This window comes from Dendrobates tinctorius, unplaced genomic scaffold, assembly GCF_039654945.1.
Source record: "Dendrobates tinctorius isolate UK_male_01 unplaced genomic scaffold, ASM3965494v1 ptg000162l, whole genome shotgun sequence".
NCBI classification, from domain to species: domain Eukaryota; kingdom Metazoa; phylum Chordata; class Amphibia; order Anura; family Dendrobatidae; genus Dendrobates; species Dendrobates tinctorius.
The window spans coordinates 22,527,986-22,543,803 of record NW_027361829.1 but is presented as its reverse complement, the minus strand read 5'-3'; the positions used below and the strand labels follow the sequence as shown (position 1 = coordinate 22,543,803).

General features: G+C 43.9%; 1 protein-coding gene across 3 annotated transcripts in view; it reads left to right on the top strand.

The window, feature by feature from the left end:
• GOLGA4 (golgin A4) overlaps positions 1 to 15,818 on the top strand; it is a 245,424-nt gene that overhangs the window by 102,225 nt on the left and 127,381 nt on the right. For all 3 annotated transcript variants that reach the window (XM_073549893.1, XM_073549892.1, XM_073549891.1), the window contains 5 exons: positions 3,221 to 3,319; positions 7,409 to 7,532; positions 7,728 to 7,918; positions 11,247 to 11,330; positions 12,791 to 12,938. In XM_073549893.1, coding sequence (XP_073405994.1) covers positions 3,221 to 3,319; positions 7,409 to 7,532; positions 7,728 to 7,918; positions 11,247 to 11,330; positions 12,791 to 12,938 — 646 coding nt within the window. The remainder of the gene's footprint in view (positions 1 to 3,220; positions 3,320 to 7,408; positions 7,533 to 7,727; positions 7,919 to 11,246; positions 11,331 to 12,790; positions 12,939 to 15,818) is intronic.

Sequence of the window (15,818 nt, the reverse complement as noted above, 5' to 3'; positions counted from 1 at the left end):
TGCCCATAGTCCCCTCCCCTTCCTCTCAGCACTGGCTTCAGTGGTTTGAGGTGGGAGGGATTATGGACATGGGGAGCAGTGAATATTCATTTCTCCTTAACAGCGGGCACAGGGGGTATCCGTATCAACAGGCTTTTGCCTCCTGTGACCCTCTCGTATGCCGCTTCCCAGCTACAGCAGGGTACATCTAGACTATAAGCCGCACCCCCCATTTTCCTTCAAATTTTTGGAGGAGGAAAGTTTGTCTTATAGTCTGAAAAATACGGTACTTGAATTTCTCTCTGCTCTTACACTATAGAATCTGCATGTGTGATTAAACCTTCTTTCTTCTAGATGTAGAGGATTCCCCATTGTTCCCTTCGCAGGCCTTGGTGTAAAGTTTTTCTCAGTATTTTTTTTTATCCAGTCACAAAATTCACTCCGTCATTGAAATTGTAATGCCAAGTAGGAAAAGTCAAGCAGTTATGAAAATTCCTTGTTCAATAGACATGTTCATAATATGCAAATAACGGAAACAAAATTTTCAAAACTTCTTGATTTATTAAATTTTTTTGGTATGAGTGCCACTCTCAGAAATAAAGTTGTACGCCTTGTGTGCTATAAATAAAATTATCTGAGGAAAAGTTCTGCTATGCAGAATGCACTTGAACTTTCAAATCAAGAGCCGCTTCTCGGCGCTCCCTTTGTAATTGCCAATCAATGGCCTCCTCTATTTGCTCGATGGGAGACAAATCTAGAGCCCATGCAGGCCACGGTAACACATTTAGGGCTTGCAGGCTGCTCACAGTAGCCAAATAACATGCGGCCTGGCGATGTGTTAAAAAACGGCTACCCGGAATGACTACCAGAGGGGTCCGGCTACTGAACATTAGGCTACCCCATACCATAATCCTGGGAGTGTGACCAATGTGACGTTCCCTCTTCATGCTGTTGCCCACAAATTCTTTTCAGATTTGAAGAAAAGCATGTAGCAATTCATTTAATGCTGCAAGTGAAATTAAACCTCCCATACAATGCATATAAAACATCAAACATTGTCCACACAAACCATCAAAACGTGTTTGCATGACACTAGACTACGAGCCACCTGTCCAGCTAGAGCAGTTCCTTTGAGCTTATGCCACCACTCTCAAAGGAAATCATGGTGCAGAGCAAGACTGCAATGGCAGCTGGAAAGTCAGCCATTTTGGATCCAACTATATTTTTTCCAATGGGAAAGAGGGTCATGTGACACATCACTTATTGAGAATTTCACAAGAAAAACAATGGTGTGCTTGGTTTTAACATAACTTTATTCTTTCATGAGTTATTTACAAGTTTCTCTTTGTTTACAACCATTGACATGTCACAGAGGTTAACACGTGAGAAGCAGATAGAAATTGTGTTGATGTCTGGTGAACCCAGTACCCGGGTCATTGCAGCAGATTTCATTGCCAGACACCCTACGCAATAAAACTGTCACCATTTTATTTATGTGTATCCATATAAATGGCCCACCCAAAAAAGTTTGCCTCATCACTGAACATAATGTTCTGTGTAAACTGGGGTCCTGTTCCAATTTTTGTTTTGCCCATTCTGCAAATTCAGCGCGCCGATCTGGCATCAGTCGGACATCCCTTTGACGGATATTAGCTACTCACAAATGGCACCCTTACAAAATCCAGCTGCTGCAGCATCTCAACAAAGATGACCCAGATCGGCGCACTGAAATTAAGTTGGATCCAAAATGGCCACCTTCAAAATGGCCACCATGGTCGCCACCCATCTTGAAAAGTTCCCCCCTCCCATATACTAATGTGTCACTAACAGGAAGTTGATATCACCAACCATTCCCATTTTATTTAGGTGTATCCATATACATGGCCCACCCTGTATTTGGTCGGCAATTGCAAAGGGAGATGCTAGCAGTGGATCTTGAAGATTTGTGTGCCGTCTTGCAATCTCCATTCGCAAATCTTACTGATAGCAAGCCACGGCATGTAAGTGCATGTATTTCTGCACGTGGCCCTCATTGTTTATATTTTTCGTCTTTTGCTTATGATATGTCTATCAACACTGGATTTTCATAAGGCTATGTGCCCACGTTGCGTGTTAAACCGCACACTGAAAACCGGACTCCTTCCCAGAAATCGCACGTTTTTTTCTGCGCGATTTCACAGCGATTTTACCGTGATTCTGTTTGCGATTTTGCTGCGACTTTCTCAGCACTTTCCAAGCGATTTTGAAGCATCGCTTGGAAAGTGATTAACAGGTTGGTCACACTCGTCAAACATAGTGTTTGACAAGTGTGAGCAGCTTTTTACTATTGAGGCCGCCTATGCGGCCTCAATAGTAAAAGATAAAATGTTAAAAATGCTAAAAAAATAAAAAATCGGGGTATATTTACCTTCCGACGTCCCGCGCTGCCATCCCGGGCCTCAGCGTTCCCAGTAATGCCTTGCGAGACCTGTGATGACGTTGGTCTCGCGTTACTATAGCGATCTCGCGAGACCACGTCATCACAGGACCTTGCCGCAAGGCATTACTGGGAACGCTTAGGCCGGGAATGCAGCGCGGGATGTCGGAAGGTAAATATACCCCGATTTTTTATTTTATTTATTTTTTTTTTTTCAGGGGTATGGTACCCAGGGCCTGGTGGACAGTCTCCTCTCCTCAACACCGTGGGTACCAACCGCACATGAGGCGCTTAACTTCCCGCATGGTGGGCATAGCCACATGCGGGAAGTAAGCGATTCTCATGCATTCCTATGGGTGCGGAATCGCGGCAATTCCTGGCGATTCCGCACAAAAGAATGATCATGCTGCGATTTTTTTTCCGTGATGCGATTCCGCCGCGGAAAAAAGCGCAGCATTAGCACAGCATGTGCGGAATGCCATAGGAATGCATGGGGTGCCTTCTGTACACGATTTGTAAACGTTTTCGCGGCAAAAACGCTTAAAAATCGCATCATGCGCACACAGCCTAAATCTTCTTGTTGCAATGTTTCTTGTTGCAATTTCAATGCTGAAGACTGCGTTTCTAAGTTTTGGCTGGGCTTATTTGGGTTTCTGTCGATCGTCTTATATCAGGCAGAGCTTGAGGCTAATCAGCAATTGATGCTGAGATGGGACTCTTAGCCCATGACTTGGATGAGCCCAATGGCAGATACCTTTTAAATGGAATTTACTTGACACTAATAGAAAGTTGAAGAATAATTCCCTTATTGGTAATTCCCTACAGGAAATTCAGATGGATCAGCAGGCGAAGAAACACCTGCAGGAAGAGTTTGATGCTTCTCTTGAAGAGAAAGACCAGTTAATTAGTGTTCTACAAACTCAGGTAATCTCAGGGTACATCATGCTTGGAGCCTGTACACACCTCTATAATGTACACAATTTAATAATTTATTGCTTTTGCAGCTATCTGCTGCTGGTATTAATAAATCTTAAAATTGTGTTTACATTTGGTAATTCCTCAGTATTGCAGTGAGATTGTAATGGTAGACACGGTATATAGGTAGGGTGCCTAAATCTAGATTGGTAATTTAGTTGCCAGGCTATCAAGCCGTTTCATGTAGACACATCCATCTATCTTGCAAGTAGTTACAATTAGAGACTTAAAATAATTTATTGAACTATGAATTTTAAAAAAGCAAAGCCAATATCTAATACCGTTTATACTCAAGTATAAGCCGAGATTTTCAACCCATTTTTTTAGGCTGAAAGTACCCCTCTCGGCTTATACTCGAGTCTTTGTCCTGGGGGTCGGCGGGGGACGGGGAGCCGGCAGCTGTCAGATCATACTCACCCCCTCCTGGCGCGGTCTCTGCAGTCCCTGCTTCTCAGATGGTCTCCTGCACCGCAGCTCTTCCTATGTTCAGCGGTCATATGGTACCGCTCATTAAAGTAATGAATATACGCATATTCATTACTTCAATGAGCGGTACCATGTGACCGCTGAACACTGGAAGGAGATGTCAGAGACCATCGGAGAAGCAAGGAGTGCAAAGACCGCGCCAGGAGGGGGTGAGGAGGACGGGGGGGGAAGCAATGCGATATTCACCTGTCTCCGTTCCACCGCCACGCGCCGCTCTGTCTTCAGCGTCCTCTGGCTGTGATGTTCAGGTGAGAGGGTGCGATGACATGGTTAGTGCGCGCCCTCTGCCTGAACAGTCACTGCAGAGACCCGGAAGGCACAGCGGTGCGCGGCGGTGGAACGGGGATAGGTGAAAATCGCAGGTGCCGGAGGCCTGAGCAAGCGGCGACACCGGCACCTGGTCATCAGCGACAAGAGGTTCAGTGTGTCATATATATATATATTTTTTTTTTTAATCGCAGCAGCATATGGGGCATATATATCTATGGGGCATCTTATGGGGCCATAATCTTTATGGAGCATCTTAGGGGGCCATCAGGATATATGGAGCAGTATATGGGGCATATTCTATGGAGCATCTTGGGCTTCTTTTACACTTACCGGGTTTTTGCTGGCCGTTTTTGCGGCCCCAATAGATTTCTATGGTGCCGCAAAATCGTCCTGCAAAAATTAGTCGGTATGGCCGAGAGGGCCGTATTTTCGGCCGTGGAGAAAGATCGAGCCTGCTCGATCTTTTTCACGGCTTACGGACACGGCCCCCATTGAAAATCAGTGGGGCCACAAAAACAACGGAAGTTTGTTTTTGCGGTGCACCGTCACTTCCGGTTTTGCAGAACACCGTTTTTCTTTTTTCAAATACTTCTTCCATAGTATTGGAAACCTGAAAAACGGTGATACGCACATTTTTTGCGTTCCGTTCATTGCCGCAGACCGTGAAAATTGTGACGGTAGGGCCCGCAATAACAGGCCGCAAAAAACTTGGTAAGGGTGAAAAAAAGCCTTATGGGGCCATAACCTTTATGCATTATATGGGGCCATCAACTTTTATGGAGCAGCATATGGGGCAAATATATCTATGGAGCATCTTAAGGGGCCATCAACCTTTATGGAGTAGCATATGGGGCATATTATTCTATGGAGCATCTTATGGGGCCATTATTAACCTTTGTGCAGCATTATATGGGGCGTATTTTGTATGGAGCATCTTATGGGGCCATCATGAACTGTATGGAGCATTATATGGAGCTCCTGATTCAATATGGATATTCAAAAACATTTGACCTACTGATTAAATGTCTCATTAATTTTACTTTTATTGGTATCTTTATTTTTGAAATGTACCAGTAGCTGCTGCATTTTCCACCCTAGGCTTATACTCAAGTCAATAAGTTTTCCCAGTTTTTTGTGGCAAAATTAGGGGCCTCGGTTTATACTCGAGTATATACAGTACTTCATTACATGCTGATTTAAAGCTATAGGATGGTGTTTGGCAAGCCTGACATGGACTTCTCATGGGCCTCAGAGCTTTAAAACCTTGGCTGAGTATCTCTTAGAGAACTGGTAAGATGTTCATTGATCATATCTGAGTAGCACTGTGTATACGCTATATGGTTTCTTCCAGGTGTCTATTATTTGGTCGCTAAAAATGAGGAGCAGGTACCGTATATACTCGTGTATATGACTTGTGTATAAGCCGAGGGGGGGTGGGGGGCTTTCAGCCCAAAGAAATGGGCTGAAAATCTCAGCTTATTCACGGGTATATACTGTATTTTATTTAAGGAATGGTGACAAATGTCGTGGTTGTGTATGAGAACATGTTGAGATGACTGTAAGTGAAAATTGCATTAAATATCTCCATACACATTAGAGAACAGTCTGCGTGACATACTTGTCTTCATCTGGACCAGCATCATGGGCATTTTGATTCTGCACAAACAGATGATAATGGGGGAAAGAAGGATCAGGCTTGTTAAATTTCATCATCTGATCCTTGCGTTTTACTTGGAGTTAGTTGTCTGGCAGCGGCTTATACAGGATATGCCGTAAGTGTGTGATGTATTGAGGTCCCATATCTATATTGAGGATGGGGCCTCTTTGGCACCGCTGCCTGAGAGATGGCCACTCATGCATCACTCTTTCATTGATTTGTAAGTTAGTTCAGAACCTTGCTGAGCCCATATGCTCGGCAGTTGTGAATATGCCCTAAATGTACAAGATTGATAACCCTTTAATTCCGCAGTCAGTAATTTACAGTGATGGTCTGTAGAAATCAAGCAGTACAACATTTTAACAAAACCCAAGGAAAAAACAATGTGTGCATATACCCTAATGAAAATTAAATAAGTAAAAAAGCAAATGCATTAAATAATAAACACTGTTTTGATTAAAAAAGTATAAAGCTGTCCCACCACGGCAATGTGTACCCATTTGACAAAGTAACTACACTCTTCTAATTAGAGAACATGCTTTTACATCATGCATGTTATTCAAGTCTACTTCAGTTGAGTTTTTTTGTTTTTCTCCAGTACAACATTTTTAAAATGTGTGTTTAAAGTGCATTGTAAAGTTATCCCGCATCCCTGGGACTTTCTGATCGCTGGGCCACTCGCCTGTCCCAAAAATCTGGGCTCTTCAGAATGAATGTATCCTGCGGTATTCTTATGGGAGTGCTGAAGAACAGCTGAGCGCAGTGCTCGGCTATGTCTGGCAGTTTCATTAAGAATTAATTGAGCAGCAGAATGCATGATTGACAATCACTCCATTCCCAAGGGCTCTTCAGAGCTGAGTTTTTTGTGATCGTTGAAGGTCCCTTTGGTCTGATTCCAGCAATTAAGGATGTTATCCTCTATGCATGGGGTAGGGAACAACTTCCAAACTTGAGATATGGGGTTAATCTGCAGGTTAATTTTGTTCTAGAGCCGTGCGACTGCCGCATTGTAAGTGCAGCTACTGGGAGGAAATGAACTTTATTCTTCCAGATTTCAGTTCTCTTCAGATGTGGCTTCATTCAATGCTCAGTATATGGTGAGCAGTGGTTTAACCATGCCCCTGCACTGACTGACAACCGGCAAAGCCATTCATCAGTGGCAGGGAGTGCTTAGAGCCGTTGCTGAACGTATGCTGAGCTCTGACTGAAGGCTGGAGGTTGCTGGGAGGAATTAAGTTCAATTCCTCTTGGTGCAGGGTAATAGTGTTTCACATGACAGGTTCCCTTAAAGTAAAAAAAAAAAATGTTCCACACGGTCAATATTTTTTACAATATTGGCTACCATTATAATAGCCATTATTTCTTGCTGTAATTGTTACTCGTGTCTCTCAAAATAATCTATGACCTAACGCTCCTCAATATGTGAAAAGATTGCCTTCATATCAATAAGGATGCATTCACACATTAGTTATATAGTTCTGTGTTGGAGAAGACGAAGTTAGAAGTGCTTTACTGATCGCAAATGACAGGATCCATTCATGCCTTTCTGTGCACATGGCAGCTGTACAGAGCTGTTAGGCTTATGGATCCAGCAGAAGACGTCACCCCGTTTTTCCTTTGTTTAGGTAACTTTACTTAAACAGCGGCTTGGAAAAGGACAAGTGCAACCAGAGGCATCTGTCACTTCATCTGAGCCTGAAAATCGGAGCACAGGACAGGAAGGAGATGCGGACAGCTCGCCCACATCTGGTAATGTGAATGCAGTAGTGAGCGGGAAACACGGATGGGGCTGCTTATATATAGACACATTCTGTAAAATGCACATATAACAATCTAAGAAAGTGTTTGATTCCCTCTGTTCATAGTGATACTATCCATACTACGAAGTGTTAATGTTGTTTGTTTTCTTAGTTCCATCTATTTTACTTCCTATCTTTCCTTCAGGAGATGGAAGCGGGGAAGGCGCAAATACACTTGATGCCCTGCAAGTAAGAGTGAAACGCCAGGAGAACCTTCTTCAGAGATGTAAAGAGATGATTCGGTCACATAAAGAAAAGGGTGCTCAGCTAAGCAGTGAAAAAGAGGCTCTACAGAATCAGCTAGAGGAGAGGCTCCAAGAGCTTGAGAAAGTGAAGGTAAACATGGCTGTATGTTTTCTGCTATGTTCAGTATCTTTCAGAAATTAGACTTTTTTTCTGCCTACAGTAATACATACCTGCTCCAAGGATTCAGCAAAATCATAAAATGCTCCACTTTTCCAATCCACCACCCATAAAAACAAAACAAAAGCAAACTGTTGGAATGTTCCCTTTTCTGCAAGAAAGGAGGAATAAAATTGTCCATACACAAGCAAAGACTGACACTGCATCACAGTTTTTATCCTCTTTAATATATTGTAATCAGCATATTATATAACGCTGTGTACTTAAAATTGCTCATTTTGCCTTTCTACCCACTTAATTCTTCTGTTCTCACTGATCTATGTAGAGACTCCTGACTCTGCTCCACTTGTCCCTGCCAGGGACTTTTGCAGTGACTGGTGACTTGTACAGTGAAAATTGACCTCCTGTTTTCATGTAGATCTTAGGCTAGTTTCACACTAGCGTTTATTCGACGCAGTGCACGGCGCCGCTAAGCCCCGCCCCCTGCTCGCCCCATCCGCCCATCGCCGCCTACTATCGCACATGGACGCTTGCGATCTGCGCACCCTATCTTTAGCATAGGGTGCGCTGGCCGTGCGCTTGTAGGATTTTGGCGTGCGCTGCACACTTTTGAAGGTGCGCCCATGCGTGCCCAACGCAGCATGTTGCTTTTCGGCGTGCACGGTGCACCTTCATAAGTGCACAGCGCACGCCAAAATCCTACTAGCGCACAGCCAGCGCACGATCTGCGCACCCTATGCTAAAGATAGGGTGCGCAGATCGCAAGCGTCTATGTGCGACAGTAGGCGGCGATGACCGGATGGGGCGGGCAGGGAGCCGGTAGGGGGCGGGGCTTAGCAGCGCCGTGCGCTGCGTCGAATAAACGCTAGTGTGAAACTAGCCTTAGAAGGATTCAGCTAGTCCATTGTTAACCACATATCATAGATCTTATGGAAAACAGTATTAGCTGGTTACAAAGGCAAAACAAGCAATTTAGGCTGTGTGCACACGTTGCTGATTTTTAGCGTTTTTGCCGCTTTTTTTCGCCATAAATGCTAAAAATCTGCAACCCATTGTATTCAATGGCATTCCGCACATGCTGTGCTAATGCTGCATAATTTTCCGTGGCGGAATCGCATCGTGGAAAAATATGCAGCATGCTCATTCTTTTTGCGTAATCACAGGGATTCCGCACACATAGGAATGCATTGATCTGCTTACTCTCCGTATGTGGCTATGCCCACCATGCGCAAAGTAAGCGGGAAATGTGCGGATGGTACCCAGGGTCTGGAGGAGAGGAGACTGTCCTCCAGGCTCTATGTACCATATCCCTGTTAAAAAAAGAATTAAAATTAAGAAAATCGTGATATTCTCACCTTCCGGCAGCCCCCGCAGCCTTCCTGCCTGTCCGCTACGCTGCTGGCATCTACAGGTCCCAGTGATGCCTTGCGACTATGATCTGTGATGACGTAGCGGTCTCGCGAGATGCTACGTCATCTGGGGTCATGGGGGGAGGTCCTGGAGCTGCCACGAGATGAATCCAAATTAGACGAGCCAATTCACATGTGGAGGGTGCACGTCCAAGCTAGTTAGCATAGCGGAATCAGGAAAAAAGAAGACTGACAGCACTCCAGAAATAAAGAAAAAAAAAAAAAATTTTATTGTGGCAAATCAAGCCATATTAAAAACAAGTTGCCTGATGCGTTTCGAGTGCCTGGTGTGCACTCTTAGTCATAGGGTCATGAAAAAATTTATTTTTTTTCTTTATTTCTGGAGTGCCGTCAATCTTCTCTTTTCCTGATTCCGTCATCTGGGGTCATTGTCGCAAGGCATCGCTAGGAACGGGACTTGCCGGAAGCATCGCTGAGGCCTGGGAATGCTGCGGCGGCCGCCGGAAGGTGAGAATATCACGATTTTTAAAAAATTATTTTTACATTATATCTTTTACTACTGCTGCATAGGCGGCCTCAATAGTAAAAAGTTGCTCACACTTGTCAAACACTATGTTTGACGAGTGTGACCAACCTGTCAGTCAGTTCTCCAAGCGATGGTACAGATCGCTTGGAAAACGCTAGCATTCTGCAAGCTATTTACGCTTGCAAAACGATAGTTTTTCGTGGGAATTCCGCATGCGTGCACATAGCCTTAAAGTATACAGTGCTGTATAATATGATTATTGCATTATGTTAAAGGATGAATACTTTGATGGGAGGAGTGCTTCTTTCATGTGGAAGCACTGCTTTAGTTTAGCACTGTGTACCATACTGTGTTTCCCATGTAGATCAGTGCTCCCAACCAATCTGGTGTAGGGAACTGCAGTCAGCCCCATTCATTTGAGTTGGACTATGCTATACTTTCCTGCATAATGACTGGGTGCTGCTAAGGTGTTATTGCATCCAAGACCAAAACTAAACATTGTTGAAGAGGATAGACATCCATTGCCCTCTTGTTCTTTGAAGTGGCCTTCACTAGGGATTGTCACACACCGGTACTACTCCCAGAATTATCGTTTGAGGTGGAGTAATTGACCCTAGGTTGACCCCTCTAGTTTTCATTCCAGATGCATTAACTGCTTGCCGTTGCATTGATTTAGTCATGGTCCGGCCATTTCTCCAAAGTGCCCCAAGATCCATTTTTCAACACGACATCGCTAGGCTGTATGTTACTCATGTTACTGTGTGCAGCCTAAATGTGTGTGGCCTGAACTCATGTCATGAGTATGACTGCTTAGTGCAGTCGAAACGCGTCGACCGGGTCATGTCGACCATATACATTTTTCTTTTGCATGCACTATAATTCCGTTAGAAAAATAAAAAGAAAAGAAAACTCCAGTCCTGTTGAGCCGGACTCTGTGAGGCCATGGCGAGGCCGGTGTCTGAGCCCCAGGTTGATGAGCATAGAGAAACTGGGTGAGCTGGAATTAATATTTCATGTCTTTGGAATGTGGGAGGAAACTGGAGTACCCATGTTTGCGTGTGTTTCCTCCAGGTACTCCAGTTACAAGCTCCTTGCAGATGTTGTCCTTGGTGGGATTTGAACCAAGGACCCCAGCACTGCAAGACTGTCGTGCTAACCACTGAGCCACCTTGTTGCATATCATTAACATGTCTATCAGTCCTTGATTTCCATAATTCCATGACATTTCTTCTTGGGGTTGGAATTTGAATGTTGAGTATATGTGCAGATTGTTAAAATAGAATAGATTCCCTTATTTATGATATGTTAAAATTCGAGCAAATTGTTTGTTTCACAGTTTGCTTGAAAGTGTGTCTCCCAGAAGGGAAAATGGTTCTTGTCATAAGTATGGTGTATTAAATCCCAGGAACTTCACACCAGTGAGAAGACCAAGCTGATCACCCAGCTAAGGGATGCCAAGAATTTGGTGGAGCAGCTGGAACAAGATAAGGTACAAATCTGTCTGTGATAATCTCAGCAGGACTTAACATTATATTCTCTTAGCACCTTAACTCACTGACAGCTTATTATACCCAACACAGATGGGCCTTACATGTCACCATAGTTTATCGTCATAAGTCATCTGTTTTGCTCATTGTAGTAGTCATAGAATATTTACCAGCATCATGGTACCGGTGGTGCTACAGGTGTCCTGCACTGTTATGTTTTTGCAGCAAATATCCATAAAGGCCTGCTGTTTTTTTTGTGTTTTTTTTTTTTTTTTTTTAGAAATATTCTACGCAGTAGTAGTAAAACAATGTGTTGGCAAAGAGTATCTGGTGCAGCTGTATCATACCCTGCTTGGTGCCATGTATGGTGCATATTCTACACTATTACCCTAGATGTATTAAAGAGAATGTCAGCACAGAATATCTGTTCAAACCAAGTACAGGCGCTCAGGGCTTTATGGCGGCCAATCATTTATATATACCTTCCCATCTGCTTGGTTTCTATTTATCTCTTCCCTTCTCTGGCTCTGTGAAACCAGAGCTGTCAATCAAAGAAGAAGAGGAGACTGAGAGAAAGCAAACAGGTGGAAAGGTGTATGTAAATGATTGACCGCCATGAAAAGCTGAGCGGCAGGACCTAATTTCAACAGTCAATCTGAGCTGACAGTCCCTTTAAAGAAATGATTACCTCTATAGTACTGCCTGCATATGAAATCACAAGGCACTACAGGTAAATGAAGACCCATTGCACCTTTTTGGGTGACCTGTTAAAGCTCTTGAGAAGCACTAAGCTCTAATACAGCCATGTAATTTAGACATTAAAAACACAGTCTCGGAGAGTAGCTGCTCCTGAACATGTGCTAATAAATGTGCTGCTATAGATGAAATAGATTCCATGCAGATGTGAAAAAGCAGGTGGCTTTTGCACTGGCATAACATAAAAATGTGAGCAGTATATTAAAAACATGTAATTTAGAAAATGTGTATATTTTTCCATTCTATAAATGAATTACAGTAACTTACAAGTTGAATTCACCTTTAATGTCTCTAGTGCAGTTAGTTTGTACTGGCTGGAATACCGCGATCACCTTTCCACTTGATATCTGTTAGATCAGTATGGATCCATTCTGCAGTTGGTATTCCCACTGGTCACCAGACCCGGGTCCTTGGGACCTACATTGGATCTACCTTCATCATTGTGGTGCTATTCAGCTCCTCCTAGCCATGGTATTGGAACTTAGCCCCTCATCCTGTTAGTCAGTGAGAGAAAGGGGGCTACTAATCCCAATGGTTATTGCCTATTGCCATTGATATGACCTTAATAATTCCTCCAGTTGAGTTGAATTACTGGCATTACCAATATTTTGCCAGATCTGATGAGACTACAAATGTGGTATTATGTCCATGCTTCTTTTTTTTAACCAGCTTTTCATTTTATATGCCATTTTTTGGTCTTGTCCAGGGAATGGTCATTGCAGAAACTAAGAGACAGATGCACGAGACTCTAATGACAAAAGAAGAAGAGGTTTCTCAGCTTCGAACACGGGTCAAACAGTTAACTGCAAAAAGTGAACAGCTACAAGAACAAAAAGAGAAATCTGAAAAAGCTGGTGAGTCCTTTCATAAATCCCACCTCCTTTTATGGCCCCTTTTCCAGTGACAAGTGAGTATTCTATTTTAGCTGAATTTTTCCTGGATGTGTTTAAGCCATAGGGACCTTTAGTAGAACAGACTTTAGTCATGGATAATTGTTTAAATAGGACCATACATTGTATTCTGCAAAAACAATGTCTAGGGCAGAGAGAGGATTTTATGATTTGTTTTCTTATGTTAAAATGTTAAACTAATTTTTTAAAAAAACCCATGTAAATATACCTGAAATATGAGTCTATGTATTGTTCTAATTTGGTTCCAGGGACCAATTGCATAATGTTTCTGTATCCACTGTCTGGGCCCGCTTCACCGTCCTTCCTTGCTGTGCTCCCTGAGATTAGCCACTTCATTAGCACTATATCATGTGCTAATCTGCCATTTTACCCGACTTCTCCCTAGCAAAATCCCTCGCCCTGCTGAGCCCTCCTGTGTGCTTTACCTGAGGATCCTTGCTAGATATGGCTGGTTGTAGCTTATGTTGTCAAGGATAAAAGTATCTTCAGATCTTTATCTTCCCCGACCTCACCTGCTGGGGGAGAGGCCCTATACACATTAGACTGTCTGCTGAGCCCGTCGATAATGACATTAATCAAGCTTAACCCCCCTTTAAACATACACATTAGACTAAAGGCCCCGTCACACACAGCGAGATCGCTAGCGAGATTGCTGATTTTGTGACATCACAGTGATCTCGCCAGCGACATAGCTGTGTGTGACACACATCAGCGACCGCCCCCCCCCGCCGGGTATCGCTGATCGTGCAGTATCGTCTGGGCCATTTTTTGATCGTTGGTCTTCCGCTGGCCAGCACGCATCGCTCAGCAACAATCAGCGATGCTGCACGCTGGTATCTAAGGTAAACCGTGAGTAACTAAGAGCCGCGTGGCTCTTGGATACCCGCTGTTTACCCTGGAAACCAGCGTGCACGATATCCCAGCGATCCCATCCATGTTGGATCGTTGGTGGGATTGCTGGGACATCGTTGTGTGTAACGGGGCCTTTATTGTCGCCAAGTTTCTTAACTATTGATTGTCTAACAATAGATACTGGGCACAATGTGAAAATGCCACTCAGAACTTTGCATGATGGTGCGAGTGATTGTTAAGTGCAACTAGTGTATGAAGTAAAGCTTGTGGCTTAGGCTACTTTCACACATCAGGTTTTCGGCGTCAGGCGCGATCCGGCGTCGTGCCGGAACGCCGGATCCGGCAAATGTTTAGTAAAACCGGATGTGACGGATCCGGTTTTCTGCCGGATCCGTCTTTTTCTTGACAGACAAAACCGGATCCGTCTCATCTGGTTCATCCGTTTTTCTATCCGTTTTTCGACGGATTACGCCGGATCCGGTTTTTAAAATTGACCCTTGTGGCCTTCCGAACGGGATTGGCTACTGGAAAACTATATATAGCATGTTCCTACAGCCCTTCTTTGACAGGTTGTAGAGGAGAAAGTGCAGGTTGGAGAGAAGAGCAAGTTACTGGCGAAGATGGATGTTGTCAATGGAAATATTTTGAAGAATTTGGCGGATTTTACAGCGGAGGCAAATCGTTTGAGGGTGATTGTTCTGGAGAAGGAGAGAGCGAGACAGCAGCGCATCAGGCATCGTAGACGACGTTTGTGGATCCACCCCATCACAGCCAAGAGAATGACGTGTGGGGTCTATTCTACACTCTGCATGGACCTTCGACGAAACCCGGATAAATTTTTTGGATATGTTAGGATGAAAATGGAGAATTTTGATTACTTGGTGGAGCGCATTGCACACCTCATAAGAAAAGCGGACACCTATTGCCGCTTCTCAGTTTCACCCGCAGAGCGTCTGATGGTGACTTTAAGGTAAGCCACATTTATTGGATATGATCGCATCAGAGCACACTTTCACTGCAATCTTGTTGGTGGTAATTTGTATCTCCAAGTGTTATAGGTCAGTTTTGGTATGTAATGCTGTGATTTAAAACTAATTTATTGTTTGTTAATTCCCCACAGATTTCTTGCAACTGGAGAATCCCTTTCGTCACTGCATTTCCAGTACAGACTCGGGATTTCCACCATATCTGGAATTGTGAAGTACACATGCCGTGCACTGTGGGACTCCTTAGCTGAAGAGTTTTTACCAGAGCCCACAACAGAGAGGTGGATTGAAATTGCTGACAAGTTTCAACAGATATGTCAGTTTCCAAACTGCTTGGGCGCTGTGGACGGGAAACATATCCGCATTGTAAAGCCAGCTGGATCGGGATCGGAATATTTCAATTACAAGAAATATTTTTCAATTGTCCTCATGGCCATCGCTGACGCGGAATACAAATTTATTGCGGTTGATATTGGGGCCTATGGCCGCTCCAATGACTCTCAAGTTTTCAAACTGTCTGCCATGGGGCGTAAACTGTATGGAAACACCTTCCAGTTCCCACCACCTAGACCGCTGCCGCAAACATCTGGTCCACCTATGCCATTTGTCTGTGTAGGGGATGAAGCCTTCCAGCTGTCAGAACACCTTTTGAAACCGTACTCTAGCAGAGGATTGACAAGACCAAAACGCATTTTTAATTACCGCCTCACAAGAGCAAGAAGAATGGTTGAATGTACCTTTGGTATTCTGACAGCCAAATGGCGGGTCCTATTGACTGCGATCAACCTCAAGACAGAAACTGTGGACGAGGTGATCAAAGCGTGCGTGGTACTCCACAATTTTGTTATCTGCAAGGAACCCATTTCCATTGAGGACACCTCTGAAGAAACCACCTTGCAAGATTACCATGACATTACCACTAGAAGTTCTGTGACGGTTTCAGTAATGAGGGACAATTTTGCACTATACTTTGTCACCTCAAGGC